Consider the following 26271-nt stretch of genomic DNA (forward strand, 5'->3'; position numbering starts at 1 on the left):
GGACCAGACCCCGTGCCTTGAACAACGCAGAGGGGAACCTCAGAGCTTTTTAAAAACAGCCCAATTTCTCGCCTTTGGAAAGTGAAAAGCGTGCCCCGCCCCCATCTAGGAGAAGACGGATTTGAGCCAGAGTTCCAATGTCTTCCAATCAAAGACTAAAGTCTCTAAGCCGCCACCACCCGGGACCCCTCCGGAACGTACGAGCCCCTCTCCTCCCTCGCTGACTGCTTTGGGCTGGTCCAGAACCGGGTCCCAGTCCCCAGTTCCTGTGGGTCCCTACGCAGAATTCAAAGAGGACCTGTGTTACTTCCCTTGCGAAGAAACAGAATTATCGGGAAATTTTAAATGAAAACCACTTCGATTTTTGTCCCCCTAAGAAGGTAAACATGTGCCCAACCACCCCTGAGAAAAAGAACTTTCGAGGGCAAAGGAGCGAACAGGTAATTTAGAAGAAAAACAGAAAGTGGTCTCCGGCTGTCCTGGAGTTCCCTCGGAGTTGGGGGACTTGGGGACGCCTGGGCGCGGAGTCTTCGCAGTTACAGAAAAAATAAATGCAGAGCGAGGGACCCGAGGCTCCTGGGGTTCTCTCCCGACCCACCCCGGGCGACTGGGCGCGGGGGGTTTCGATATTTTCCCCCTTTTGTGAAGCGTAACAAACACAACTTGGGCGCCGCGCGGCGGCTCGGAGCCTGCCAGCCGGGCGGCGGCGGAGCACCAATCAGCGCGCCCGGCGCCCTATATATACGGCGCGGCCCGCGGCGCCCCATCGGCGCTTCGCCACTTTCCCGAGTCCCAGGTCGTCGCCATGTCCGAGACCGCTCCCGCCGCACCCGCCGCCGCGCCTCCCGCGGACAAGGCCCCCGCCAAGAAGAAGGCGCCCAAGAAGCCTTCGGGGGTCCGCCGCAAGGCGTCCGGGCCGCCGGTGTCCGAGCTCATCACCAAGGCCGTGGCCGCGTCCAAGGAGCGCAGCGGCGTGTCGCTGGCCGCGCTCAAGAAGGCGCTGGCGGCCGCGGGCTACGACGTGGAGAAGAACAACAGCCGCATCAAGCTGGGCCTCAGGAGCCTGGTGAGCAAGGGCACCCTGGTGCAGACCAAGGGCACCGGCGCCTCGGGCTCCTTCAAGCTCAACAAGAAGGCGGCCTCCGGCGACGCCAAGCCCAAGGCCAAGAAGGCGGGCGCGGCCAAGCCCAGGAAGCCCGCGGGCGCCGCCAAGAAGGCCAAGAAGGCTGCGGGGGCCGCCACCCCCAAGAAGAGCGCCAAGAAGACCCCGAAGAAGGCGAAGAAGCCGGCGGCGGCGGCCGTGACCAAGAAAGCCGCCAAGAGCCCGAAGAAACCCAAGGCGGCCAAGCTCAAGAAGGTCGCCAAGAGCGCAACCAAGGCGGTGAAGCCCAAGGCCGCCAAGCCCAAGGTTGCCAAAGCTAAGAAGGCTGCCCCCAAAAAGAAGTAGGGTGTCTGAACATCTGCTTCTAAAACCCCAAAAGGCTCTTTTCAGAGCCACCACTGATCTCAAAAAAGCGCTGAGCACTCCATTTGCCTCCCCCCCTTTAACCTTTCTTTCTACCGCAGTCGTTGGAGGTACTTAGTATGCGGGCGGTGGGGAGGGCACGGCTGGGGGGGTGACAGGAAGCCATCCCCGTTGGGAACCGAGCTGCCGGGAGGGGGCCGCCCGTGGCCCGTGTCCTGCGGGCGTGGTTCCTGGTCAGCGGAGCGGAAGCGGCCCCGCCCCACGCTCGCGGGCAGGAAGGCGACTCCCAGGGACACCGGCCACTTTCTCCATTAGGCCCGAAAGTGGTTCGAAAGTCCCGCCCGCTCGCCGGTTGGCGCAGCCCCGACAGCCCGTGGTTTCCATCCCGGGTTTCATTGGACAGGAGCAGGTTCTGTCTCGAGGGGGGTTCGCGTTTGTTGGGCTCAGTTTGCCCTTTTCGCTGGTTGGAGGAATGTATCGGGCACGGTTTTGAAAGTCTGGTTGATGTCCTGGGGGCGCCCCAGCCCCGGGAGGAGGGGGCGCGCGGGCGCCTTCTCGCGCGTTCTCTTCATTCTCGTGGTTTTTTTCTGGCCACAAAAAAGCGCGCTTGAGGAATGGGTGTCACCTAGGTCTTCATGTCCCTCGGACCCTCTGGCTTTAGACTTGGGTGTGGCGGGTCCGAGCGCCTCCAAAACAACTTTTCGTCGCCATCTTTCCCTGGCAGGCGGGTCCGAGGCCTCGGCTCAGACAGACGCCTAAAAACTGAAGACGCTTTAAAAGCACTTGGTGCGCGCGCGCCGCCCGTGTTTTTACATGAAGGAGGAAAATACTGGTAAACTCGGATGTGTCTGTGGGTGGGGGCGGTGCCACTAGGGCCTTGGTTTGCACTGACGGCGCCACCTGCGGCGTTTCTCCTGGGTCAAGTCCCGCCGCCTGTTCAGTTCTGAACAGATTCTTCTCGAGACGAGTTGCCGGGACGGGGCTTCTCGGCTCTGCAGCTCCGTCCTTCATCTATTGCCCTGGTGATGGGCTGGTGTGAGTTCATACCCCAGTTAGTGGTGGTGTGACCCCTGAGTCCCCTCCATCCCCGCCCTACTGGACAGAGAGTTTAATCTTAGTTTTCTTTGTATCGCCAGCAAACAGGTTTTCCTTTCTTTGAGAGTGTAACACACACACATACACGAAGAAAAACGTCCCATGATTTGCAGTAATTTTGTGTTGTTAGTCATCAGTAAGGGGTTTGGGGTCATGGTGACTGGCTAGGAGTAAGGGAAGGGCAGTAAATCGTTATTTCAGGTTCTAAGGCCAGCTGAAGGCAGTCTGGGTTCATCGAGGATGTGGCCAGGGAGGGTCATGCAGCTCCAGGGCTCAGGAACTGAAACACAACTTATTCCATCTTCACTTGAACAGAAGCCCACACCTTGTGGCCCTGACTCAGGGCCTGGCCATCTTTTCCGGCTGCCTCAGAGAGTTAATGACCAGTAAGGAGAAGGGCCCAGGCTTAGGGGGCATGGTGGGAAGACACTGAATAGAGGGCTGGTGTTACATAGGAAATAAAAATCATACATTAAATCAGGACCCTCGGTTTCAGGTGTTTGTTGACTTTGTAAGCTGAAAAACATCTTAACTGCACGTTAATAGGTTATCTTGATGTGCAGGGTGGGAGCTAGATTACTTTTGACTAATTGCTATTATTATTTCTACTTATTTATTTTCCCCAAAGTCTATCAGGCCTTAGGCTAAGTAATTTCTATAATGGTAAATAGGGTGTCATGTGACTTCATTCTTGGGGCTGTTAGTCCAAGCATACAAACATATGTAAATTAAAGCTGCTTTTTGAGGGGTCTTAATTTCTGGCCTGCACCTTAAGCAGTTGTTGTCCATTGTCCTTGTGCATCTACCTTAACACACCTTTGAAATTCTCCCATTCAGTCTTCTTCCAAATTAGAAGCTATCCACAATCTTGACTGTCCTGTAATCTGATCCCTGCCTTGTTTTCTCCCATCTCCCTGTACTGATATCAAATGCAGAATAAAAATGGCAGAACTGCCATTCTCCACATCATTGTCAGTTTTGGCTCAACTGAACTCAAAAATTATAGGTTTGGACATTCATGTCGACACCTTCAGCATCATAAACCCTATTGAATTTTGGATACTGATAGGCAAGCCTTATCTTCCCTGATACATAAATGTATTTAGTGGATCGCTGGTGGTGAGTACTGAGGTCAGTTTTAATTGGCTGAACTACAATCCTATTTCGGATAGACTAGTATTAAGTTCAGGAGTCAGAAATATTTTTTTTACTACTGGGAATTTTACTAATACTACACTCCTGTTAGATCTAGTTGTAGTGTTTGATGGATTTTAAAACCAAGAGTAAGGTCGGGAGCCTCTAGAAATAAATTCGCTCATAAACTACTGTCAGGCTAAATTCAATTGAACTGCACAAAATGTGGTAGTGAATAAACCGACCAAATACAAAGAAGCCCAGATACGTGGATAGTGTGACTCGGGCCAGGGGAGTGGTCGCGCCTGCAGGACGAAAGGCGAAGGGATTAGTCGAAGTACAATGGGCACAAAGGTGTGGTAATCGCCAGAGCGAAGGAAGAGCAGGGATTAGGTGAACTGGGCAAAACTAGGGGGGTTCGGGGAAGGATGTAAGGGATCAGAACCGTATTGTACAACTCACTAGGGTTAGTATACGTGACTGCTCTACACTAGCAGTAATTACAACTAAAGAACTTCATTGAAACGTAGACAACGACCAGTTAACAGTAATACTTAAATATTTACCTCCTTACAATTTTCTCAGAATACGCTAATCTGCGTCTCAGTACATATAATGAATTACAGCTCCTTTTTATGTGAAATTGTGGGTGGCTCTGAAAAGAGCCTTTGTGTTCAAGGTTTCCGCCCCCTGGGAGTTTACGCCCTCTCCCCGCGGATGCGGCGCGCCAGCTGGATGTCCTTGGGCATGATGGTGACGCGCTTGGCGTGGATGGCGCACAGGTTGGTGTCCTCGAAGAGCCCCACCAGGTAGGCCTCGCACGCCTCCTGCAGCGCCATGACGGCCGAGCTCTGGAAGCGCAGGTCGGTCTTGAAGTCCTGCGCGATCTCGCGCACCAGGCGCTGGAAGGGCAGCTTGCGGATCAGCAGCTCCGTGGACTTCTGGTAGCGGCGGATCTCGCGCAGCGCCACCGTGCCGGGCCGGTAGCGGTGCGGCTTCTTCACGCCGCCCGTGGCCGGCGCGCTCTTGCGGGCCGCCTTGGTGGCCAGCTGCTTGCGCGGCGCCTTCCCGCCCGTGGACTTGCGCGCCGTCTGCTTCGTCCGAGCCATCGCCAAACGCCTGGGTGCAGGGAGCCGCCAGAAAGATCCGACCCTGTCCCCTCAACCACTATATATAAGGCGAGCCCCGCTCTCATTGGATCAGGTACCTGTCGATCAAGGCTCGCGGCGAAGTTATTGGAAGGCGGGTCCACTTCCTGATCCTAAGATCCACCCCGGCGTTTCGAGCCGAAATTAACTTCTTCCACCCACCCTTTCAACCGCGGCTGTTTTCTGTCCTTTCTCGCCTCTGCCTTTTCTCTACAACGCTCTTTGGCTTTTCTCCGCAGAATTTAAGGTAAACTTTACAATGATACATCTCGTTTGCTGAATAAAAGTTTAAATTTTGGCGCCTGAAACTGGCTTCCCTTTCACCTTTTTGAAAACGCGCGCGCTAGACGTGATTGGTCAACTAAGTTTTGTGCCTCATTCAAGTTTTGGAAGGCTCATTTCCCGTCAGTTTCATTTCTCTAAATGTACAAATTTAAAAATGTTTTATAGGCTTTTTCTAAATCTCTACTTAGCTTTATTTCGCATTTGATATTATAACTTCACTAACATTTATTTTTCAGTAACAAGCATTCTCATATAAAGCATTCCACAGTTTTATACAGTAAACTGAAATTTGTGTAAAATGGGGTTAAGGGGGAAAATCCTTAAACGTGAGAGACGGAGAAAAGGTTGTGTGCTTTTTAAAGTCACGCTGCACTGTTTAGAAGCTCTGCCCCAAAGGTATGACTCCGGGGCATGTAGTTTTCCTGTTTACAATCGACTCGGGCCCAGCAGCATTGGAGATGGGAGAGTTGGGAATGTTTCCCATAAGACGCAAAACCACTTAAGAAACCGAAGGCTGATTTTTATTGCCCCGTCGGTCCCTAACTACATTTCTATTTAAATATTCACTTTTCACCAAGGACTGTTGTTACCCCCGTTTCCATCATGGTTTAACCACGAGGGCGTAGAGAATTCGCCCCCTTAATTACCAGTGATATAAATGATCTCTGTACCCATTTTACTTTGGTGATGCTTTTTTTTTTAAATTAGTTCGCATTTCTATGCGTGTTTAGACAGTGACATCTACTGGTAGATTGAGAAAACTGAAGGTCATTTTTAAGCAGCTGCTACAATGCGGGAAATGCCAGCCCTTTTAGTGAAAACTGAGTGGCTCTGAAAAGAGCCTTTGGTTGAGATCGAGGAAGACGCTAAACTTCCCCTTTACTTGCCCTTGGCCTTGTGGTGGCTCTCGGTCTTCTTGGGCAGCAGCACGGCCTGGATGTTGGGCAGGACGCCGCCCTGCGCGATGGTGACCTTGCCCAGCAGCTTGTTGAGCTCCTCGTCGTTGCGGATGGCCAGCTGCAGGTGGCGCGGGATGATGCGCGTCTTCTTGTTGTCGCGGGCCGCGTTGCCCGCCAGCTCCAGGATCTCGGCCGTCAGGTACTCCAGCACGGCCGCCAGGTACACGGGCGCGCCCGCCCCGACCCGCTCCGCGTAGTTGCCCTTGCGCAGCAGGCGGTGCACGCGGCCCACGGGGAACTGCAGCCCGGCCCGCGAGGAGCGCGTCTTGGCCTTGGCGCGCGCCTTGCCGCCCTGCTTCCCGCGTCCAGACATAATTGCCAAGTAACACGCTACAAGAGTACCTAAAAGAAGGGATGTGTATGTGGTAGTTTGAAGAAAGCATTTTATAGCTAGACCTTGGACAGGGCAGTAGGCCGGCTGATTGGCTCAAATATATTGTATCCAATAGGAAAGCGTCCTGTGAAGCCCTTATTTGCATATACTCCTCCCCACAAAAGTGTAGTGATCACCCAATCAGAACTGAAGATTCTTCATTCCTGATTTACATAGAGAAACATATATACAGTGAATGAGTGCTGCCTCCCTTCTCCCCTAATTTGTGGAAAGTGCAACTAGCAGCACCACAGCTCTTAGCAGACACTATGCCTGAACCATCTAAATCTGCTCCAGCCCCGAAGAAGGGCTCCAAGAAGGCCATCACTAAGGCACAGAAGAAGGACGGCAAGAAGCGCAAGCGCAGCCGCAAGGAGAGCTACTCCATCTACGTGTACAAGGTGCTGAAGCAAGTGCACCCCGACACCGGCATCTCGTCCAAGGCCATGGGCATCATGAACTCCTTCGTCAACGACATCTTCGAGCGCATCGCGGGCGAGGCGTCGCGCCTGGCGCATTACAACAAGCGCTCGACCATCACGTCGCGGGAGATCCAGACGGCCGTGCGCCTGCTGCTGCCCGGCGAGCTGGCCAAGCACGCCGTGTCCGAGGGCACCAAGGCCGTCACCAAGTACACCAGCTCCAAGTAGTGTGCTTCCGCCACTGTCAAACCCAAAGGCTCTTTTCAGAGCCACTCACTTTGTCTAGGGAAAGCTGTAACTGCCACTGCTGAGCGGGATGGCTATGCAATTGATTTAGTTGGAATTCTACAGTCTATTCAAATTATTCTTGAGGCAAACTCAGCTTCCTTTCGATCTGAAGGGACAATTGGTTTTAACCTAAATATAACAGTGATGCTTTACGCAAGACCCGGCCTTTTTATATGTTCTCTTCATCCCGTTCCCCTCCTTGAGGTGTTCATTAAACTGCACCTACAATGGACACTTCCTTCCCTGCCTCTGTCTCTGATTTGCATTGGAATTTTCCTCCTGGGTAAGAGGTCAAAGGATTTGAGTGTAGTGAGCCTTAGGGATTTACGGCCTGGGCTGCTTTTCTGGGAGGAGGAGCGGTCCGGGCGGCACACGGCACAGGTAGGGGTGCGCTCCTTCCAGGGGACTCAGCTCGGCTTGGGCGCTTTGGGGAACAGGCAGCGAGACTGCGTGTCTCCTTGGGCCCTTGCCTCTGGCACATGCCTCGAGCCCTTTTCACACAGGGGAACTGAGGCTGCTTTAATTAGAACTGTTTACCGACGGACACAGTCAATCTAGAACGCGGGTGAATTTTTCTTACATCCCAGAAGTCGGGGCTGCCACTTCTTGTGCCTTTGAGGGTTCTGGGCTGCCCCTGGACCTAGTTGGGAACAAAGGATTTGAATTTCCCGCCGTTTATGTCCGGCGCCACCCTGTGGCTGACAGCGCGGGCTGGGGGTGGGGTGGCCGGGATGGAGAGGGAGATGCGCTGGTTTTTTCTTTGCAAACATTTTGCAGAGAATCTGGGACTCCAAAAATAATCTCAGACAGGAAGAGCCTTGCTTGAGGAAGAATGGTCGGAGGGCCTGTCTAGGTTCGGGTTGAGGGAGCAAAGGGTGAAGAATCAGCTGTTCACTGTGTATTACAAAGGAAAAAGATTTTCCTTGGGTTTATGAGCACGATGTAGATGACATACAACAAAGTCTGTGGATGGAGCAATAAAATCTAAACTTTAATTTTTTAAAAAGGAACCCCTTTTAAAGGGAAATGAAAATTTAATGTATCCCAGAGCCCAACATAACCGCTGACCACTCTATGAGAAATACTTCCTTTCTCAGCACACACAAAATATAGTTGTGAAAAAGACACTTGCCTTAAAATCAATACTTTTTGCTGTTTAGACTGTAACCCCCCCCCAAAAAAAGATTGTCAGTGAACACAGGTATAGTTTAAGAATCACGAACCATTGTGTTCTTCCCCTAAGGGGGAAGATCTAGGTAGTAAGATTATCTCTTATCCTATTAAAAATTATTTCCTCAGGAGGGGATTATTTTCACCCCATCTTGTCGTGTATAATTTTGCCTGCCTGCTTGCTTTCAATGATTCCTCCCCTTGCATTTCTTTCTAATATTTGATATTTTACCAAATGCTATACTTTTAGTTGACAAGCTTAGGCCTCTTAAACTCAAGCCTAGAAACTTTTGCCATCTGTTCTGATACCTGACTGACGTTTCACAAGTGAATGAGGATTTTTTTTTTAAAAAATCACCCTGGCCAGTGTGGCTCAGTTGGTTGGGCACCATCACATGCACCAAAAGGTTGCTGGTGTTATTTCTGGTGAGGGTACAGGCCGGGGTTCTGGCTCGATTTCCTGCATGCAGGAGGCAACCGATCAATTTTCTGCTCTCATGTCAATGTTTCTCTCTCCCTCTCTTTTCCTCTCTCTCTAAAAATCAATACAAATATAAAAATTTTTAAAAAGAAACAAAACAAGATGTCTAGACTCTGCGGTAGCTCACAGATCTATTAGTGTGAAGTAGTGACAAAACAGAAAAAATTTTGTTAATCTCCGCAGTTGATTCTGACCAGGCACCAACTTTGAACACAGCAGAACCAGTGGCCAAGCTGATCAACGTGAAATACTTGAAGTGTTAGCAAACTAGGGGATTAACTGCTTAGGGTGATCTATTCAAGGAGACATGGTTGTCATTCGGTAGTTTTATTTACTTGTAGCAAGTAAAGGAGGCAGGGATTCACATCCAAGGCTGTGTCTCCCAGAAGGGAGGCTTAGCTCTGGCTTATACACACAATTTCCTCACTTACAGGTTGATTTCTTCTTTGCAGTTGGTTATGCTTATCTGGTTGGGTTCTGGTCAAGCTCAACCCATCAAAGCTGTGTCTGCAAAATAGTGTTGTACATTTTAACATTTAGCAAGAATACCATTTAGTAAGAACTAACTGGAGCTTGAAACTGTTGTCATAATAGAAGGGTTTATATACCCCCTTCCCTAAGGAATACCCACATTTTCTCCAGAGCTGCTGTCTCTGAGTTACAAAGAAATCAGAGAAAAATAACCTGGACAACATCCCCAAATCTCCTTTCAGTCATGGAGTTTTCCCATGTTCCCTATTTAACAGCAGAGTTCTGGATGCCTGGACCTAGACGAAGAGGATTGGGAGAATTTTAATTTGGAAGGAGGTCTGAAAAGAGAAGAAAGGTTAACAAAGAAACAGGAAACAGGAGATCCAGAGACTGTTGGGAATGAGAAGGCACAGGATATAAGGAATGCCCTGGTCCCTGCTTCTTGGCAGGTGAGAGGACGGGGAATTTTAATTTTTTTTCAGTGTCTTTTGGCCACAATGAGTCTTTCATGTCTTTTCATTTTCAGTAAATAATATGTACATTTCAGTGAGTTTTTTAAAACTTTCTTGAAAAGTAAAACCTACCCATTATTTAAAAATAATAACCATTGCCAATAATCCTAAATAAATTAATAGGAATCAATTGTAATTCCATCATCCAGGAACATTTTGGCCACCAATTTTCCAGAAATTTACCTTGTGTCAGTCTACAAATACAGATATATAAATGTTGTATAAATGAGGCCATAATTCTTGTTTTTCTTTAAGATTAATTAAGAGGGTCTCAGGTTCAGTTCTGGTCAAGGGTATTTACCCTGGTTGCACTCTCATTCCTCAGCCTGGGTCAAGGCATGTGCGGGAGGCAACCAATCAATGTGTCTGTCTCGCAGCAATGTTTCTGTCTCTGTCTCTCCCCCTCCCTTCCACTCTCTCTAAAAAAATCAACGGGAAAAATATCCTCAGGTGAGGATTAACAACAACAAAACTATTTAAAAATACCATAGATTACATGGTTTAAACAAAGAACATTTATGTCACTCTTTTCAGCCCTCTAACCACAGGGATGCAGTAGGATATGCAGAAAGATGCCATTTTCTGAAATCACCAGCATCCTGTGTGTTGTACCCAAATGGGAAAAGAAGGGCCTGGGGGTTGGGAATGGCCCTGGGAAATGATGGTAAAGGCTTTTGCACCCAGGAGTTCAGAGTCCTTGGTCTCATTAACTCAGTGTTACCTTTGCACAGTACATAACCAGTCTGGGTCTCCCAGTTTCGCAGTTTCTAAATTGAAGACAATACTCATGCTATAAACTAGCAGTGTTATCCTTGAATGCCTCCTAGGTAAGGTCTGGATGAAGCAGAGGCACCTTTGCTGTCCTAGGTCAGGGGCTATCTTAGGCCAGTTTCTCCTTTCAGTTTTCATTGTACAGATAGTTTAAGAAGACTTGGGCGACCAAAAATATTATTTTTCCTTTCTCCCTATATTCTGAGCTCTAAAAGAGTTCAGAATACCTCTTCAATGTTATCTATTTAGAAATTGCCCTGCATTTGTTTACAAAATCATGAATCACGATCCAGGAAAAGGAAGAGTAACCAAATGTCAGGACAATGAGGGCAATAATTTCTGTTCGATTGCCTGTAAGATAGTATTTAGAGCAAAATAAATTGATTTCAACTATTTGTAAAACAGTCAAGTTGCTCAGAGGAAACAAAAACCTCGTTGTGTATGCAAATGAGGGAGGCAGGCTCTCAGTTTCCATTGGTTATGGGAAACCGCCTGCAGGCTACCTCCAGTTAGTATAAATACTAGTCTTGTTCTTCCTTTGGCTCCATTCCCCTCGCCTCTCCTTCACGAAGTACTTTCAGCTTTTCTTAGAAGTCATGTCTGGACGCGGAAAGCAGGGCGGCAAGGCGCGCGCCAAGGCCAAGACGCGCTCCTCGCGGGCCGGGCTGCAGTTCCCCGTGGGCCGCGTGCACCGCCTGCTGCGCAAGGGCAACTACGCGGAGCGGGTCGGGGCGGGCGCGCCCGTGTACCTGGCGGCCGTGCTGGAGTACCTGACGGCCGAGATCCTGGAGCTGGCGGGCAACGCGGCCCGCGACAACAAGAAGACGCGCATCATCCCGCGCCACCTGCAGCTGGCCATCCGCAACGACGAGGAGCTCAACAAGCTGCTGGGCAAGGTCACCATCGCGCAGGGCGGCGTCCTGCCCAACATCCAGGCCGTGCTGCTGCCCAAGAAGACCGAGAGCCACCACAAGGCCAAGGGCAAGTAAAGGGGAAGTTTAGCGTCTTCCTCGATCTCAACCAAAGGCTCTTTTCAGAGCCACTCAGTTTTCACTAAAAGGGCTGGCATTTCCCGCATTGTAGCAGCTGCTTAAAAATGACCTTCAGTTCTCTCAACCTACCGGTAGGTGTCAGTGTGTAAACGCCTAGTAACGCGAGTATAACTCCTATAAAAACAAAAACTTAACATCAGCAAAGTAAATCAGGTACATCACGGGTACTTAAGGGAGTGAATGCTCAGGACCTCGGGGTTAAACCGGAAAGAAAAGGACTGGAACTGCAGTTTGGTGAAAGGTGAATATTTAATTAGGAATCTTGTTAGTGACGGACAGGTTAAAAGCCATCCTTCAGTCTGGAGTTGTTTTGCATTTTAATGGAACAAGTTATCCCCAACTCCCCTCTCTGGGACTGTCGTTAATTGTAAATAGGAAAATAATAATGCCCCGGGTGCATGTGTTCCAGCAGAGCTTCTTAGCACAGGGTCCCGCGTACCTTTAAAAAGGCACAGTAATGTTTTAGTAGCACAGGTCTGAGGACATTTTTTCTTAACTCCATTTTACACAAATCTCATTTGAAAGCACAAAACATTGTGGAATGCTTTATGTGAGAATGCTAGTTAATGAAAAGTAAATATTAGTGTAGCTGTAATATAAATGCGAAATCGAGTTAAATAGACATTTGGGAAAAGCCTATAAAACATTTTTAAGTCTACATTTAAATAGAGAAATGAAACTGACGGGAAATGAGCCTTCCAAAACTTGAATGAGGCACAAAACTTAGTTGACCAATCACGTCTAGCGCGCGCGTTTTCAAAAAGGTGAAAGGGAAGCCAGTTTCAGGCGCCAAAATTTAAACTTTTATTCAGCAAACGAGATGTATCATTGTAAAGTTTACCTTAAATTCTGCGGAGAAAAGCCAAAGAGCGTTGTAGAGAAAAGGCAGAGGCGAGAAAGGACAGAAAACAGCCGCGGTTGAAAGGGTGGGTGGAAGAAGTTAATTTCGGCTCGAAACGCCGGGGTGGATCTTAGGATCAGGAAGTGGACCCGCCTTCCAATAACTTCGCCGCGAGCCTTGATCGACAGGTGCCTGATCCAATGAGAGCGGGGCTCGCCTTATATATAGTGGTTGAGGGGACAGGGTCGGATCTTTCTGGCGGCTCCCTGCACCCAGGCGTTTGGCGATGGCTCGGACGAAGCAGACGGCGCGCAAGTCCACGGGCGGGAAGGCGCCGCGCAAGCAGCTGGCCACCAAGGCGGCCCGCAAGAGCGCGCCGGCCACGGGCGGCGTGAAGAAGCCGCACCGCTACCGGCCCGGCACGGTGGCGCTGCGCGAGATCCGCCGCTACCAGAAGTCCACGGAGCTGCTGATCCGCAAGCTGCCCTTCCAGCGCCTGGTGCGCGAGATCGCGCAGGACTTCAAGACCGACCTGCGCTTCCAGAGCTCGGCCGTCATGGCGCTGCAGGAGGCGTGCGAGGCCTACCTGGTGGGGCTCTTCGAGGACACCAACCTGTGCGCCATCCACGCCAAGCGCGTCACCATCATGCCCAAGGACATCCAGCTCGCTCGCCGCATCCGCGGGGAGAGGGCGTAAACTCTTTGCCATCTCAAATTCAACTGAAACCCAAAGGCTCTTTTCAGAGCCACCTACCATTTCATTTAAAAGAGCTGTACGCAAAGGCCTGGGACTTGTTTCCCGGGGAAAATTCTGAGGTTTATTTTGCAAATAACTGCATGCTCGGGCGTATTTTAAATCACTATTTGCTGGAAAGCCTCAGCCACCCAAAGGTAAGCCTTGAAGACACCAGCATTGGAATTCCTATCCTGAAGTTGTAGGGATAGACTTGAGGCTTTGTCTAACTCAAACTGGCTCTGGGATATACAAAGCGAACCCTGGCCTTGGAAGTTAAATATATGTAATAGTCCTAAAATGGCAATATTAATGGGAAGAGAATCGGGACAAGAATGGTCTGCTTCTGCCCTTGTAGTGTGTGGGTTCTCGATTTGGTGCAGAAAAGAATTCAGGAGAATCCAGGTGATTTTCAGAGTATGTGTATTAAATGTGGGATAGTGAAGCAAGCAAGTGCCTTGGTTAGAGGAAGCAACAGGAAACAGACTAGGCAGGGCTACTTTGGCTCCAGAAAAGTCATGGCAAAGGAGGGCCATGTTGGGGTTGTTGTCAGCTCAGTGGTGAGTCAGGAAAAGGGGGCCTTGTGCACAGGTCGAGGGAGTTAGCACAGGTCAGAAACCACAGTCCCAAAATGGTGCTAAAATTTCAAGATACCAAGCCTAGATTTAATACCTGATGTAACTGCAGTTTCAACCTTTCCCAACAATATAATCAATCCACCAATCTGGAATTTTCTGGCCAAGTACTAGTAATAGTAAGGTAATCGGTTACCTGGGCCCTCTCCAACTCTGGAGAAGCCAATCTGCATGATAAAAACCGTCTTACTCTGTTTTCCCAAAGAGAAATCCTTTCTTTTGTTAATAGCTCCTTGGCTCCATCCGTGTTCCTATAAAAATTTGTTTTGTACAACCCCTAGAAGCACCCTTCTAGTTGTAAGTAGGATGCTGCCTGATTCATGAATTGGTTAATAAATCGATTAGGTCTTCAAATTTACTCAGTTTAATTTTGTTTTTAGCAACAATAAAAATCGTCTCATTTTTAACATTGTCTTGAATTCTAAGGACATGATTTATATCTTAATCCTCTCATGTATTAGCTCAGCAAATTTTTAAAAATAATGTAAACATCTAGGAATGACCGTATTTTTATTGTTTTCATTTGCATAAAATTCCTTTTCCTAGTTTTAGAGTTTATGAGAGCTTTAGTTGAATTCCATGCAGCAAACCCAGGAAAGGACGAGCACCCTCCTCCCTATGTCCTACACTTCAGAAGAGTAGGCTATTTGCCCCTGGAATTTACATTCTTTCAAATCTGCAGTCCTTCACTGTTTAAATGTGCATGCTCTGTTTAAATTAAAGCACACTGTACATGCTGGTGTTATATTGGAAATGTTTTGAAAGACTTCCATGTGCTTTAGTCCTATCCATATTATAAATTCTTTGTTTTAAAAAGAGAAGTCAGGGCGATAGGAATTTGCTGTCAAAGAACTATAAACTGTTACCAGAAAGGGGACCTGACCCTGAACCTAGCGTCCTGCCTAGGACCAGCTGGTAGTGTGTGGGCTCATACAGGAAAAATCCCACTACAGGAGTCCAGGTGAGTTTTAGAGGACGTTTATTACAGCTGGGGGCAATGAAACAACAAAGGGCTGGGGGAATGAGCCTAGGCTGGTCTGCTTTGCCTCACTAAGAAATCAGGGAAAAGGGGGCCTTGGGGACAGGTTTCGGGGGCTTGTCTGGGATGAACTGCTGCTGTCCATTGCTGTCCTGGTTGCAAGACTCCTGGGGCCCCTTCGAGTTTAGGAGCCTGTGGGAGAAAGGGGGGGGGGGGGGTTGTTCTCCAGGGAAGGAGAGTTCTGACTAGACCTTCGTTTTGAGGGGTTTTAAAGGTTGGGCTTTTGGGGCAACCCTAGGGGAGGATCTCAACAGAATATGCATCAGCTTTATGCTGATACCAAGATGAGATTTATTCTCTGGACTTCATTTGTTCTTGGGTGTGGTTGGCAAATGGCACTAATTGCATTTCTGCTGTCTCCCTGAGTAGGTGCTTTAAGCTATTTAGCCTCTGTTTGGTGAGAAGTGCAAAGTGTCCCTGGTGTAGGGAAGATAGGATTTCCTAGATGGCTGCAAACTGCTGTTTAACTCTGTCTCAGTTTCCCTCTTCCACTTACTAGCCTGTCCCATTAGCCAGACATTTTGCTTACAATGACTCAATTATTGACAAGTATTTATACTTTTTATGGAGAAGGCCACTAAAACTCAGTTTAATAAACTAAGTCAAACCCAGCTTCAGAGCAGCTGCTCACCAATTCCAAACCCAAAGTCTGGTGGGGTGGCAACGTATTTACCAATTTCTTTGTTTCTTGGGGTTTGTGGTTGTTTCAATTCCAGTGTAGAAATGATCCACGGGATGGATAAATATTTAAACACGCACACACACGACGTAATTTCTTTGGTGAATACGGCGGACACTCCTGTTGAGAATCTATTTTCTAAATACCAGAAAAATTTCCCTACCTCCGGGTTACTAGAGGCTCTAGAAACAAGGGCGGGGACGCGGGGCGGTTTCCCGCCTTTTCCGGTCTGTTCCAAACGAGGTCCGCCCACTTGTTACTTAAGAGGCTGCAGCGGGCGGTGTGGGGACAAACGGCGTAGAGTCTCCTCGTCCGTCATGTCTGGTCGCGGCAAAGGCGGGAAGGGCCTCGGGAAGGGCGGCGCCAAGCGCCACCGCAAGGTGCTGCGCGACAACATCCAGGGCATCACCAAGCCCGCCATCCGGCGCCTGGCGCGGCGCGGCGGCGTCAAGCGCATCTCCGGGCTCATCTACGAGGAGACCCGCGGGGTGCTCAAGGTGTTCCTGGAGAACGTGATCCGCGACGCCGTCACCTACACGGAGCACGCCAAGCGCAAGACGGTCACGGCCATGGACGTGGTCTACGCGCTCAAGCGCCAGGGCCGCACCCTCTACGGCTTCGGCGGCTGAGCCCCCGCGTCCACCAGCCAAACATTTTCACCACCAAAGGCCCTTTTCAGGGCCACTCACCTACTCAAAAAAGGCTGTAAAGTCTGCACGGTTATTCAAGACCGTTGCCTTTCGCAAAGTGTCACTACTGTGGTTAAAATCAAGGAAGTTATAAAGCAAAACTTATGTGTAGCCCCATAATTCAAGTCAAACTTGTATTTGCCCCACTCACTGCATTCAGTTAGAAGTGACATTAAACTCGTGTAAAGGATCAATAATGCTAACGAACTTCCTCCAAGATGCGAAATGATTAAATTTATTTGGCCTCGGGTGTCCGAGGAAGTTAGAGACGGGAGTTAGAACACTGCGCCCTTTGTCTAGTCAATGCACTTTACAAACTGCTTAGTCTCGGGTGACGGAGAGGCCCGGCGTGAGAATGGACATAAGCATGGCCTAGTTAGTTACATTTAAACCCGAGTCCACCCAGTTTGTTGGGGTGGATGATACTCAGCAGGAGTGGAGGTGGGGGGGGGACTGGTGAGCCCCAAAGTGTGTCAATCCTTGTGACATCGGGCAGGGCAAATTAAGAATTAATACCCACCGTTTTGCTGGATATGTCGAATTTTAAGACCTTGTTTCGTGGGGGCGACAGACTGCCCCCTTGCAGATTCGTAACTTGTAAAGATACTAAACTCCCGGACTAAGTATCTCGACGACGCTTCTACGGCTGCGGATCACTGGAAACTGCTCCTCGCCAACCATGGCCTGTGGTTTGTCCTTTCACAGGGGACACGGGGCACGTGGGGTCCTTGCCAGAAACAAAAAAACTAGGTACTTGTGAGCCTTATGTCTCCAATGGGGATACGGAAGTAACGAGGAACCCTCTAGTTTACTCACTCCTGCCAGTCACCCCCAGAAGCTCCCGCTCCCTCCCGTTGCGCCCGTGGCGTAGCTGCTCCTTTGTCCCCGCGCACAGACTGGCTGAGGCCTGCCCTGGAGGAGCCACCACCCCAACATCTGCCCTGAAGTTACTGCTAAAGGTTGAGCCAGCTGACACCAAGCACAAGAAACCGTGTCTACAGAACCGCCAGAGCGCGACAGCCGCGCACAGCTCTTTCCGAGGGAGTGGGCGGCCCTGAAAAGGGCCTTTGGTGGTGAAAATGTTTGGCTGGTGGACGCGGGGGCTCAGCCGCCGAAGCCGTAGAGGGTGCGGCCCTGGCGCTTGAGCGCGTAGACCACGTCCATGGCCGTGACCGTCTTGCGCTTGGCGTGCTCCGTGTAGGTGACGGCGTCGCGGATCACGTTCTCCAGGAACACCTTGAGCACCCCGCGGGTCTCCTCGTAGATGAGCCCGGAGATGCGCTTGACGCCGCCGCGCCGCGCCAGGCGCCGGATGGCGGGCTTGGTGATGCCCTGGATGTTGTCGCGCAGCACCTTGCGGTGGCGCTTGGCGCCGCCCTTCCCGAGGCCCTTCCCGCCTTTGCCGCGACCAGACATGACTTCGCGAGCACAGAGCCAAGAACAACTGGCAATGAAAAGGGGAGCTGACTCTTATACACAACTACCGCTCCCCCTTAACCCCGCCTCCCCCAGCAGATGTAGAGATTGGAAAGCGCGCCGGCGGGAAATGTGACGTTACCTGTCCCCTCCCTTAATCCCTCCTCCAAACTCGGAACTTGCTCGGGGCGGGGGGCGGGGGGAGACCCAGAGCTCAGCTTGAAAGAGCAAGGATTGATCTTTAACTGTAACTACTTGGAGGAACTAGGCTGAGAGAGCTAATGGTTAAAAAAAAACAAAACCTGTAAGGAAAAAACACACAAAAAGGCAAAGATTTCACGGTAAATTTTGGTAATCGCAGGAACTCCAAGATCACAGAGATGAAATCGGAGTTCATAGTTAATGATAAACTTGGTTTAAGACGTAGTTAGGCAACATTAACTCTAGGAATGCCAATTCTTCCACGTCCCTCAAACTTTCACTGGCTCTTAATTAGGACTAAGTTGAGTACTACTAATCACTTGTAAGGACCCAGCTTGGTCGCCTAAGCAGGTAAACAGTCGGAAGCTCCGTGTAAAACTTTTATCTGCATATACTTTTAGTCCCAAGCACATGCCTACTTACACTAAACCACTTTGAGTTAGGTAACTAGTGTCTTTCCAGCCCTTTGTTGGAAAAGGTGGGTGGCTCTGAAAAGAGCCTTTAGGAGAATGAGTGACCTTGAGAATCAGGCCCTCTCCCCGCGGATGCGGCGCGCCAGCTGGATGTCCTTGGGCATGATGGTGACGCGCTTGGCGTGGATGGCGCACAGGTTGGTGTCCTCGAAGAGCCCCACCAGGTAGGCCTCGCACGCCTCCTGCAGCGCCATGACGGCCGAGCTCTGGAAGCGCAGGTCGGTCTTGAAGTCCTGCGCGATCTCGCGCACCAGGCGCTGGAAGGGCAGCTTGCGGATCAGCAGCTCCGTGGACTTCTGGTAGCGGCGGATCTCGCGCAGCGCCACCGTGCCGGGCCGGTAGCGGTGCGGCTTCTTCACGCCGCCCGTGGCCGGCGCGCTCTTGCGGGCCGCCTTGGTGGCCAGCTGCTTGCGCGGCGCCTTCCCGCCCGTGGACTTGCGCGCCGTCTGCTTCGTCCGAGCCATGGCAACAAAAATTCGTTAAGGGGAACCAGAGAATGAAGTTAATATGTCGCCCAGAAGCCCTGCTGATATTTATAGGACGTAAAGTGTAGTGATTGGATGAGAACAATGTTTAGCTCTGACGTTCCAGGCTCTGATTGGCGTTTCTCTAAGCTTTTCAATAACGCTTCAGTTTCATTGACTACTCCCCTCTTTCTGAGGCCTTTCAAATTTTTGCTGTTTTCCACCCCATCCGAGTTTCATAATCTGAATTCAATGCTTTGAGCATTATATTTTCACAAAAGTAAATCACTGGCCTCAATGCTACTATTACTTTTTAATCCTGTATATTCCTTTAGTTCTTGGGGAAGAAGTAGAGGGAATATTGTCTCCTCGCCCCCACTCCGGCCCCTTGTATATAACTTTCCCACTACCTGCAGCATAATCCCAGATGAGGTGACAAATTCCTGTTAACTTTTGCAAAAACGAGGTCCCTTTGTATTGTTTAAGTTGACTGAGGGACTTTGAAATCTATAAGACATAATTTCAAACCGAGTAAATCATAATAGCTTTCACCGAAATATCCCTTGTTGTTTGTGCTCTGAATTCTACAGTTGGAGTTTTCTGAAACTCTTGTTTCCTAAATTCTAGAGTACATTTTGCCAGTTGCAGAAAAACTGACTGTGACGTTACCTAGCACCAAATTGGGTACACACAGCGCTCGCCCAATCATTGGATTCTAGACCCTAATGACTACTTATCATTTCCAAAATTTCATCTTATAATTTTTTTTTCAAGCTTGAAAGATGCGGATGTGGCTCTTTTATAATAGGATGAGGTAGACCAGCTTCTACTTTTTGATTTGTTAAATCTATTATATAGCTCGGCCATTAAGCAGATCGTAGCGGTACTTATTTGCATATTTAGACTCCTTATCCCAAAAAACTTAACTTCTCAATCCAGTGCTTCCGTTTTACAAACTGCGTTTAATTAAATGGCTTATTACCACCAAAGAAATTTGTTTACATCTTTCAGGAAATATTCACCCAAGAAACTATCCAGTCTTTGAGGAATATTTATACTTGTGTCATTATAATCGACTATCCTTAAAACTCAGATGCGTAGTCCCAATTGTCCTATTCCATCCAAATTCTTAGACAGAAATTATGTGATGCATTTTAAAAAAACAGACTCTCCGGGAAGTGGGAGATGGAAACAGCGGTGGAGCAGATGGAAGCGATTAGTGGGCACTCGTTGCTAATAAAATTCCTATGTCGCTAGGGAAACGGGAAACCCTTCCCGCCAGGCTTTTGCGGACCTGTTTGAGAACCGCGGTCGCGCGCGCGGGAACGTGACGTCACTGCCCTGGTCTCCTGCCGTCGGAGGCGTTTACTATTAGCGATGTTAACGTGCTTTCAGCGTAGCAGACGAGTTAAGTAATTTTGCGCCAGACGTCTCTCCAGGGCGCGCTTCCTCACTTTCAAAGTTACGGGAGTTCCTGCCCGCGCAGTGCCGGTCGGGTAACCGCGTAGTCGCCCGGGGCCTCGTTAGTGCCTCGGATGCTAGGTCTTGGGTTTAGTAAGTGAACGATGATGCCGACAGAGGACACGGGTCGTACACTTAAGCGTCTACTTGGTGAACGTTGTAGGGATTCAAAAGCGTCTAAGCTTCGTCGAGTTACAGAAGCCGCCCCGCACGTCCAGCTTGAGTGTGAAGTGAGGTGCTGGGCGAGTTCACGGCGTTGTCGATTCTCGTTTGACCAAATCACACAGGTCCTGTCGCTCTTCAGCGCTGCGGGAAGGTCATGGCACAGGAGAGACGGCCCCAAGCCTGCAGGCCGGGCCGACACCCGCGCTCTCCTCTCCCTCCGCAGCCACTCAGCGCAGCCCCGATGGAGAGGACGGTCCCCAACACCGCCCCCTCTAGGTGAAGTCTCAAGTGGGGGTTCTCAGGTTCTGATGACCGTTCACAAACGGACCGCACCCCAGCCCCCGGGAGAAAGCCTGTGGTTTTTGTCTTAAGAAGTAGCTCCGGTCCTGTAGCCCCGTCTCCCGGAGGTGACCGCGGGGTCGCGGCGCCTGGGCGCGCGGCGGGGACCGAGTACCCACGGCCCGGGGGCGGGGCTCCCTTCGCAGCCGCCGACGAGCAAGGCGCGCTCCGGGCGACAGGGGGCGCAGGCGGCGGCGCGCACCAATCACAGCGCGGCCCCTCCTTATAAATACGAGGCGCGCGGGCCTGTGGCGTCTTCCAGCCTCTCAGGTTCCTGCAGTTGGCTAGATCGATTCCTGCTCTCGCCATGTCCGAGACCGCGCCACCCGCTCCGGCTCCCTCCGCGGCCCCCGAGAAGCCTTCAGCCGGCAAGAAGGCGAAGAAGCCGGCGAAGGCCGCGGCGGCCGCCAAGAAGAAGCCGGCGGGCCCGTCGGTGTCCGAGCTGCTGGTGCAGGCGGTGTCCTCCTCCAAGGAGCGCAGCGGCGTGTCGCTGGCCGCGCTCAAGAAGGCGCTGGCGGCCGCGGGCTACGACGTGGAGAAGAACAACAGCCGCATCAAGCTGGGCCTCAGGAGCCTGGTGAGCAAGGGCACCCTGGTGCAGACCAAGGGCACCGGCGCCTCGGGCTCCTTCAAGCTCAACAAGAAGGCGGCCTCCGGGGACGCCAAGCCCAGCACCGCGAAGGTGGCGAAGCCCAAGGCAACAGGCGCTTCTAAAAAACCTAAGAAGGCCACCGGTGCTGCCGCTAAAAAAGCTGTCAAGACTCCGAAGAAGGTCAAAAAGCCGGTGACCAAGAAGGCCTCCAAGAGCCCCAAGAAGCCGAAGGCTGTGAAGCCCAAGAAAGTAGCCAAGAGCCCGGCCAAAGCCAAGGCGGTGAAGCCCAAGGCGGCCAAGGCGAAGGTGACCAAGCCGAAGACGGCGGCCAAGCCCAAGAAGGCAGCGCCCAAGAAGAAGTAGTTCCTGTTGGAACTTCGTTCCAATAACCCAACGGCTCTTTTAAGAGCCACCTATCTCTTTCCTAAAAGAGCTTTTAAGGACGCAGGCCCCTGGGCGTTGTAAGTTTCATCCCCGGCGCACACGCAGCGTCAGGAGCGCCGATGGACACAGTCCTCACTGGGTGTCCCAAGTCAATGGAAGTGTTTGGGGCTCCCGGGTGACAACAGAATTTAGGAGACACTAGGCCTTTTTTCCTCTCACCTGAGGTTTTTATTAGACCTATCCTGACGTCACATCTCCCTAACTAGTTAGTCGTAGGTGGTAACTACCTGTATCCGTGGTGGAGCCCCCGGCCCAAGCTGGGAGTCCTCACTTTTCTAGGCAGGGTTTCCTTGGTCTCAGGAAACCGGGGGCAGCACTGCGACGCGCTCTGCCCTGAAACGGGGATGCTGTTTTGAGTGACCAGTGAAACCTAAGGCTCAATATCAGCCTCCGCAGTAGATGGGGCAGGCGAGCTGTCCCGAGTGGCGGTGAGTCACGCGTGGACGGCGCACAGGTTGCTGCCCAGCCGGTGCGCCTCCTGCGGCGCCCGGACCCCGAGCTCTGGCCGCGCAGGGCGCTCCTGCCGGCGCGGCGCCGGACCTGGACCGTGCGTGGACTCGTGGGCCGTCCTCTGGTTTCCAGCCTTTGTCAGGACAAAGGAGCTTGGCTGCAATGGAGCTTTAGAGCCCAAGCCTAAAAGCCGTTGCCCGGTTTTTCTCTTTGTAGAAACAACTGCCACGATGGGAAAACATTTGAAATTCCACTCTGCCCCACTAAATCCTATTTCATAGGGCGCACCGTGTTCCACCCTGGTGGCGCGCGCACCACAATTAATACTTGGGGACACGCGCAGAATTGTCCCTTTAAGCTTTAGAAAATTTAATTCTGGGATTCCCTGTCATGTCTTTTTTTCACATTCAAGAAAAAAACAGTATATGATGAGCCAGGTTTACTCATTTTTACCTAACGCGACTCAGCTTTAAGACTATTTTTACATAGGCGCATATAAGTTGTTTAATACTCAACTGCTGCATTTTTTTAAGGTCTCCCCTCCCCCCGCCTTGTTTTGCAGGGCTCCCTCCATCCCCTAATGTCTGTCATTTCACATTCCAAGTTCCCCCTTCCCCACACTGGGTTCCTCCTCTCCTCTGAATTTGCTCGTTTACATACAGCTACCCATAGCCACGAATGGTGGTTTTGTTTTTCGGTTAGGGTTGTTGTTATTTACAAAATGGTGATATTATATACACTTTCATGCATGTTGCTTTTTCTTTTAACAAAACCTTGAGAAAAATCCTTTCAAGTCAAATCATCTGCTGACCGTGGTGTAGACAATGGAGTTCCAACCCTGAAATTGCTAGATTAATTTTATTATTATTTTTTAATATCTTTATTGATTTCAGAGAGAGGGAGAGAAAGAAACTTCAATGATGAGTCATTGATCCTCTGCCTCCTGCACACCCTCTGTTGGGCATCGAGCCCTGACCCTGGTATGTGCGCTGACTGGGAATCGAACTGCAATCTCCTGGATCCTGGGTCCCTGCTCAACCGCTGAGCCACACCCGGCCGGGCAAGGGTACATTTTAAATTTCAGTTGGTGAGTGCTGACATATCCTGGATATAGCTCTCCTCTCCCTCCAGCCATCAAGGTATGGTCTCATTAATTTCTGCAAGTCTACAGAGTAAAATTATTTCACATTGTCACTTCCTTTCTTCAGGTTTATTGGCCATTTGAATATGCACTTCTCAGAATTACCACTTATTCATTGGGCAGCCTGTCTTTCTCTTTTCCCATTGTTTTATATATAGTAAAAAACTAACCTTATACTTACCTCCTGTGTTACAGGTAGTTTTCTAATTTTGGCATTTTCTCCATATTTTCTTTGTCTATGATGTATTTTCCATTAATATGTATTATATATAATTTATTAAATATATTAAAAATTTGCATATTAGTTTAATTACAAACAACAATGGTCACAAAATGTTTAGTTTCTGCCTTTTGCTTTAAAGATAACGTCACTGATACACAATCATGAGATGTTTTATGGAATCTTGGTTCCTCAACCTGGTTAGATTATCAAACCGAAATTAGGAAGGCTCCAGACAAGATGACATCAAGAACTAAATCAGATTAAGGAAAACCTGGTGCGGCTTCCACAAGAACTAAACAATCAGCTTCACCCGTGACCCTCAACATTTGCCTCTAGAAACCATAGATTAAAAACCGTCGCGGAGCGTGGGTTTTAAGGGATAGCTTCCCATTTTCCTTGACCGGGAAGTCATCCAGACACACGCAACGCGACTCTAATGAATGCCCGCATCTTTGCGTGTGAGATTCCATCAGGACCCTGGCAACCTTGTCTTGAACTTTCAGACTGAAGGAAGAAATTTGAGGGGTCAACAGTCCTGAAGCTGGGAACCCCAGAGCCTCCTTATAAAGATCATTCCTTGCTTTGGAGCTGGGCAGGGAGAGTGTAGGTCTCGGTGGTATCTCAGGGTTCTTTCCACCCCCTCCTGACAGTCTGAGAACCAGGGAAGCCGGCCAACTTATTCCTCAAGGAGCCACCTATGTTCCTCCCGAAACGTTCATTATATTTTTAAATTACTGCTGCTTTTCATCTCCATCCTCTCTTGCGTTTCCAGTCACGTTCCCTCTGTCTCGACACCCCTCCTCCAGCCCACAAGTGTCTCCCATGCGACACCGCCACCCAGGCATCCCAGGCCTCCCGTGTCCAGGGCGCCTAGACCCAATTCCAGGGTATAGAGAGGATGTTTTTTTAAACGGTCAAAGTCAGGGTGAGATTTGTGGCTAAAGGGAACTTTCCTAGAGACAGTAAGCTGATACCTCCAGACTACAAGTTAAACAGGGGTGACACCACAACGTCAGGGTGCAGGGCGTCCAGGACAAGTATAGGAACCCAACGGGGAGTCTTCACCTAGTACAAGGAGCGAAGAAATTACGGAACGAGGGGTCTCCCGCGTGCTCCCAAGTTTGCCCAGCAGGGGGAGGCCGCTGGCTGACGGCAGGCGGACCACAGACTTGGGGGACTCGAATCACCATAGTGTCCACCCCCCCCCCACCCCCGGCATTCAGAAAGAACGTGCTGCTCAAGGCCTCCTCGTGCTTAGTCGGGACGAAACCCACGACCAGAGCGCAGCAGCCATCGTCGGCAGAGGCCTCGCCCGCGGCACCCCGGAGGCACCCACAGGCTGAGGCGCAGGCCCCCGCCCCCAGTGCGCGCCCGCGAGCGAGCTGAGCCTTATAAAGAAGTTCCTGGAATTTTAATGTCTCCAATGGGCTGCGACCTGCCCCATCCAATCAGAATTGCACAGATAGACCCTCATTTGCGTATTTACTGACCAGTCAGTGGCCCCCTAACAAAAATTCGCGACGTGCCAATCTGGCCAATCAGGACACTGTTATCTGGGCCAATCAAACGCTGCAAATGTGTATTCCTCATATGCATACAAGTGGGCCAATCAGGTACCAGCGCAGGCACTTTCTCTATATAAGCGGGTCTCCCGGTGGCCGTCGTGCTGCTATTTCTGCACCATGTGGGACCCGTGGGCTTCTTAGGTCGCCGCAGACTGATGGCTCCCCTCGGCTTTGGGTTAGTGGCAGCGAGCTTTTGTTGCCGGTATAAAAGCAAATATCCTGGTCCCCGGCTACCTGGTGTCCAGAGGCCAATGCGCAGTGGTCACCCCTCTGCGTAGCTGGGTCCCGAGGGCCCACCCTGCGGGCACTGCCCCCTCTGCCGCTGCCTTTGCCCACCGTCTCAGCTCTTCTGCAAGGCTTTTCTTACCCCACGGAAGGAACCAAATAGTCCTTCGCTTTCGGCCTGCGCGTCCCGTCCTGTAAGGGCCTTTTTCCTGTTGTCTCCCTAGAGCACCCTGAGTACCCGAGACGAGCGGCGCGTTCCAGCTGGGACGTGAGCGCGGGTGTTGGAAGCGCTCTCGCCAAACCCGCCGGGGTGGGTGCTCTCGGTGGCGGCCTGGAGATGCAGCTTCTCCGTCCCGCAGCTTGTCCACCTTCAGGCCGTTGCTGCCAGGCACGCGGGCCCTGGGCGCGCGGGGCCCTGCCCGTCTGCTGACCCGGACGCAGCCACCTGGCCGTCCACGGGGACCCTTCGGGCTCAGCAGGAATCTAACTTCTAGCCCCAGAGGTAGAGGGAAAGGGGTTAAAGGAAACGGGTGACAGTGGCACGCGGGATGCAGGCGGCCCCCCTGCCTGGCCCTGCCCTGCCTCCCCTTCCTGCCGTGTCACAGGGGCCACCCTGTGGCCCAGGATTGGGTGGTATTGAGATATTAAGACAATAATGAAACAACGCAACACCCTGAGCATCGAACTGATTGCTAAGATGATGCCCATGCCAAATTATCCTTTTGAAAATGTCAGTTCATCAAGCTTTTCTTCTATTTCCTCCTCTGGATGGACGTTGGGGCCTAACCATGCCTCTGACATCCAGAAACAACTCATTCGCTCCCTGTCCCCTACTCCTAGAGAGAGGATGTCAGAGGACTTCAAGATTTT

The 26271-nt window shown here is 50.7% G+C and overlaps 9 protein-coding genes across 9 annotated transcripts; 5 read left to right on the forward strand and 4 right to left on the reverse strand.

Moving 5' to 3' along the window:
* The first annotated feature begins 790 nt into the window (after positions 1–790).
* On the forward strand, positions 791–21822 carry LOC308549317 (uncharacterized protein). Its single transcript, XM_081121863.1, has 8 exons — positions 791–1443; positions 4374–4503; positions 4682–4817; positions 5082–5089; positions 6052–6225; positions 18470–18631; positions 18675–18797; positions 21024–21822. The coding sequence occupies exons 1-8, from the start codon at positions 806–808 to the stop codon at positions 21714–21716; spliced, it is 2064 nt and encodes a 687-aa protein (XP_080977989.1). The 5' UTR covers positions 791–805; the 3' UTR covers positions 21717–21822.
* Positions 4338–4824, reverse strand: H3C3 (H3 clustered histone 3). The gene has a single exon (XM_081121261.1). It carries the CDS (start codon positions 4801–4803, stop codon positions 4393–4395), a length of 411 nt encoding a protein of 136 aa, XP_080977387.1. The 5' UTR covers positions 4804–4824; the 3' UTR covers positions 4338–4392.
* LOC308549042 (histone H2A type 1) lies at positions 5976–6399 on the reverse strand (the record flags this gene model as incomplete). Its single annotated transcript, XM_081121273.1, has 1 exon — positions 5976–6399. The coding sequence occupies one exon, from the start codon at positions 6397–6399 to the stop codon at positions 6007–6009; it is 393 nt and encodes a 130-aa protein (XP_080977399.1). The 3' UTR covers positions 5976–6006.
* On the forward strand, positions 6694–7109 carry LOC308549105 (histone H2B type 1-B; the record flags this gene model as incomplete). The annotated part of the gene is made up of 1 exon (XM_081121428.1): positions 6694–7109. Exon 1 carries the CDS (start codon positions 6729–6731, stop codon positions 7107–7109), a length of 381 nt encoding a protein of 126 aa, XP_080977554.1. The 5' UTR covers positions 6694–6728.
* LOC308549129 (histone H2A type 1) lies at positions 11143–11714 on the forward strand. The gene has a single exon (XM_081121454.1). The coding sequence runs from the start codon at positions 11171–11173 to the stop codon at positions 11561–11563; it is 393 nt and encodes a 130-aa protein (XP_080977580.1). The 5' UTR covers positions 11143–11170; the 3' UTR covers positions 11564–11714.
* H3C2 (H3 clustered histone 2) lies at positions 12733–14166 on the forward strand. The gene has a single exon (XM_081121238.1). The coding sequence runs from the start codon at positions 12754–12756 to the stop codon at positions 13162–13164; it is 411 nt and encodes a 136-aa protein (XP_080977364.1). The 5' UTR covers positions 12733–12753; the 3' UTR covers positions 13165–14166.
* LOC308549390 (histone H4) lies at positions 15862–16241 on the forward strand. The gene has a single exon (XM_081121920.1). The coding sequence runs from the start codon at positions 15871–15873 to the stop codon at positions 16180–16182; it is 312 nt and encodes a 103-aa protein (XP_080978046.1). The 5' UTR covers positions 15862–15870; the 3' UTR covers positions 16183–16241.
* Positions 17324–17660, reverse strand: H4C1 (H4 clustered histone 1). The gene has a single exon (XM_081120292.1). The coding sequence runs from the start codon at positions 17656–17658 to the stop codon at positions 17347–17349; it is 312 nt and encodes a 103-aa protein (XP_080976418.1). The 5' UTR covers positions 17659–17660; the 3' UTR covers positions 17324–17346.
* Positions 18241–18810, reverse strand: H3C1 (H3 clustered histone 1). Its single transcript, XM_081120790.1, has one exon. It carries the CDS (start codon positions 18794–18796, stop codon positions 18386–18388), a length of 411 nt encoding a protein of 136 aa, XP_080976916.1. The 5' UTR covers positions 18797–18810; the 3' UTR covers positions 18241–18385.
* Positions 21823–26271: the final 4449 nt, after the last annotated feature.

The sequence above is a fragment of the Miniopterus schreibersii genome, assembly GCF_964146895.1.
Source record: "Miniopterus schreibersii genome assembly, chromosome: 19".
Classification (NCBI taxonomy): Eukaryota; Metazoa; Chordata; class Mammalia; order Chiroptera; family Miniopteridae; genus Miniopterus; species Miniopterus schreibersii.

Coding starts and splice junctions, on each gene's coding strand:
- LOC308549129 (XM_081121454.1), top strand. CDS start 11,171: ATGTCTGGACGCGGAAAGCAGGGCGGCAAGGCGCGCGCCAAGGCCAAG.
- H3C3 (XM_081121261.1), bottom strand. CDS start 4,803: ATGGCTCGGACGAAGCAGACGGCGCGCAAGTCCACGGGCGGGAAGGCG.
- H3C2 (XM_081121238.1), top strand. CDS start 12,754: ATGGCTCGGACGAAGCAGACGGCGCGCAAGTCCACGGGCGGGAAGGCG.
- LOC308549317 (XM_081121863.1), top strand. CDS start 806: ATGTCCGAGACCGCTCCCGCCGCACCCGCCGCCGCGCCTCCCGCGGAC. Junction 1,444..4,373: donor AAGGCTGCCCCCAAAAAGAA/GTAGGGTGTCTG, acceptor TTTGTGTTCAAG/GTTTCCGCCCCCTGGGAGTT. Junction 6,226..18,469: donor TCCAGGATCTCGGCCGTCAG/GTACTCCAGCAC, acceptor GATGGCGCACAG/GTTGGTGTCCTCGAAGAGCC.
- H3C1 (XM_081120790.1), bottom strand. CDS start 18,796: ATGGCTCGGACGAAGCAGACGGCGCGCAAGTCCACGGGCGGGAAGGCG.
- H4C1 (XM_081120292.1), bottom strand. CDS start 17,658: ATGTCTGGTCGCGGCAAAGGCGGGAAGGGCCTCGGGAAGGGCGGCGCC.
- LOC308549390 (XM_081121920.1), top strand. CDS start 15,871: ATGTCTGGTCGCGGCAAAGGCGGGAAGGGCCTCGGGAAGGGCGGCGCC.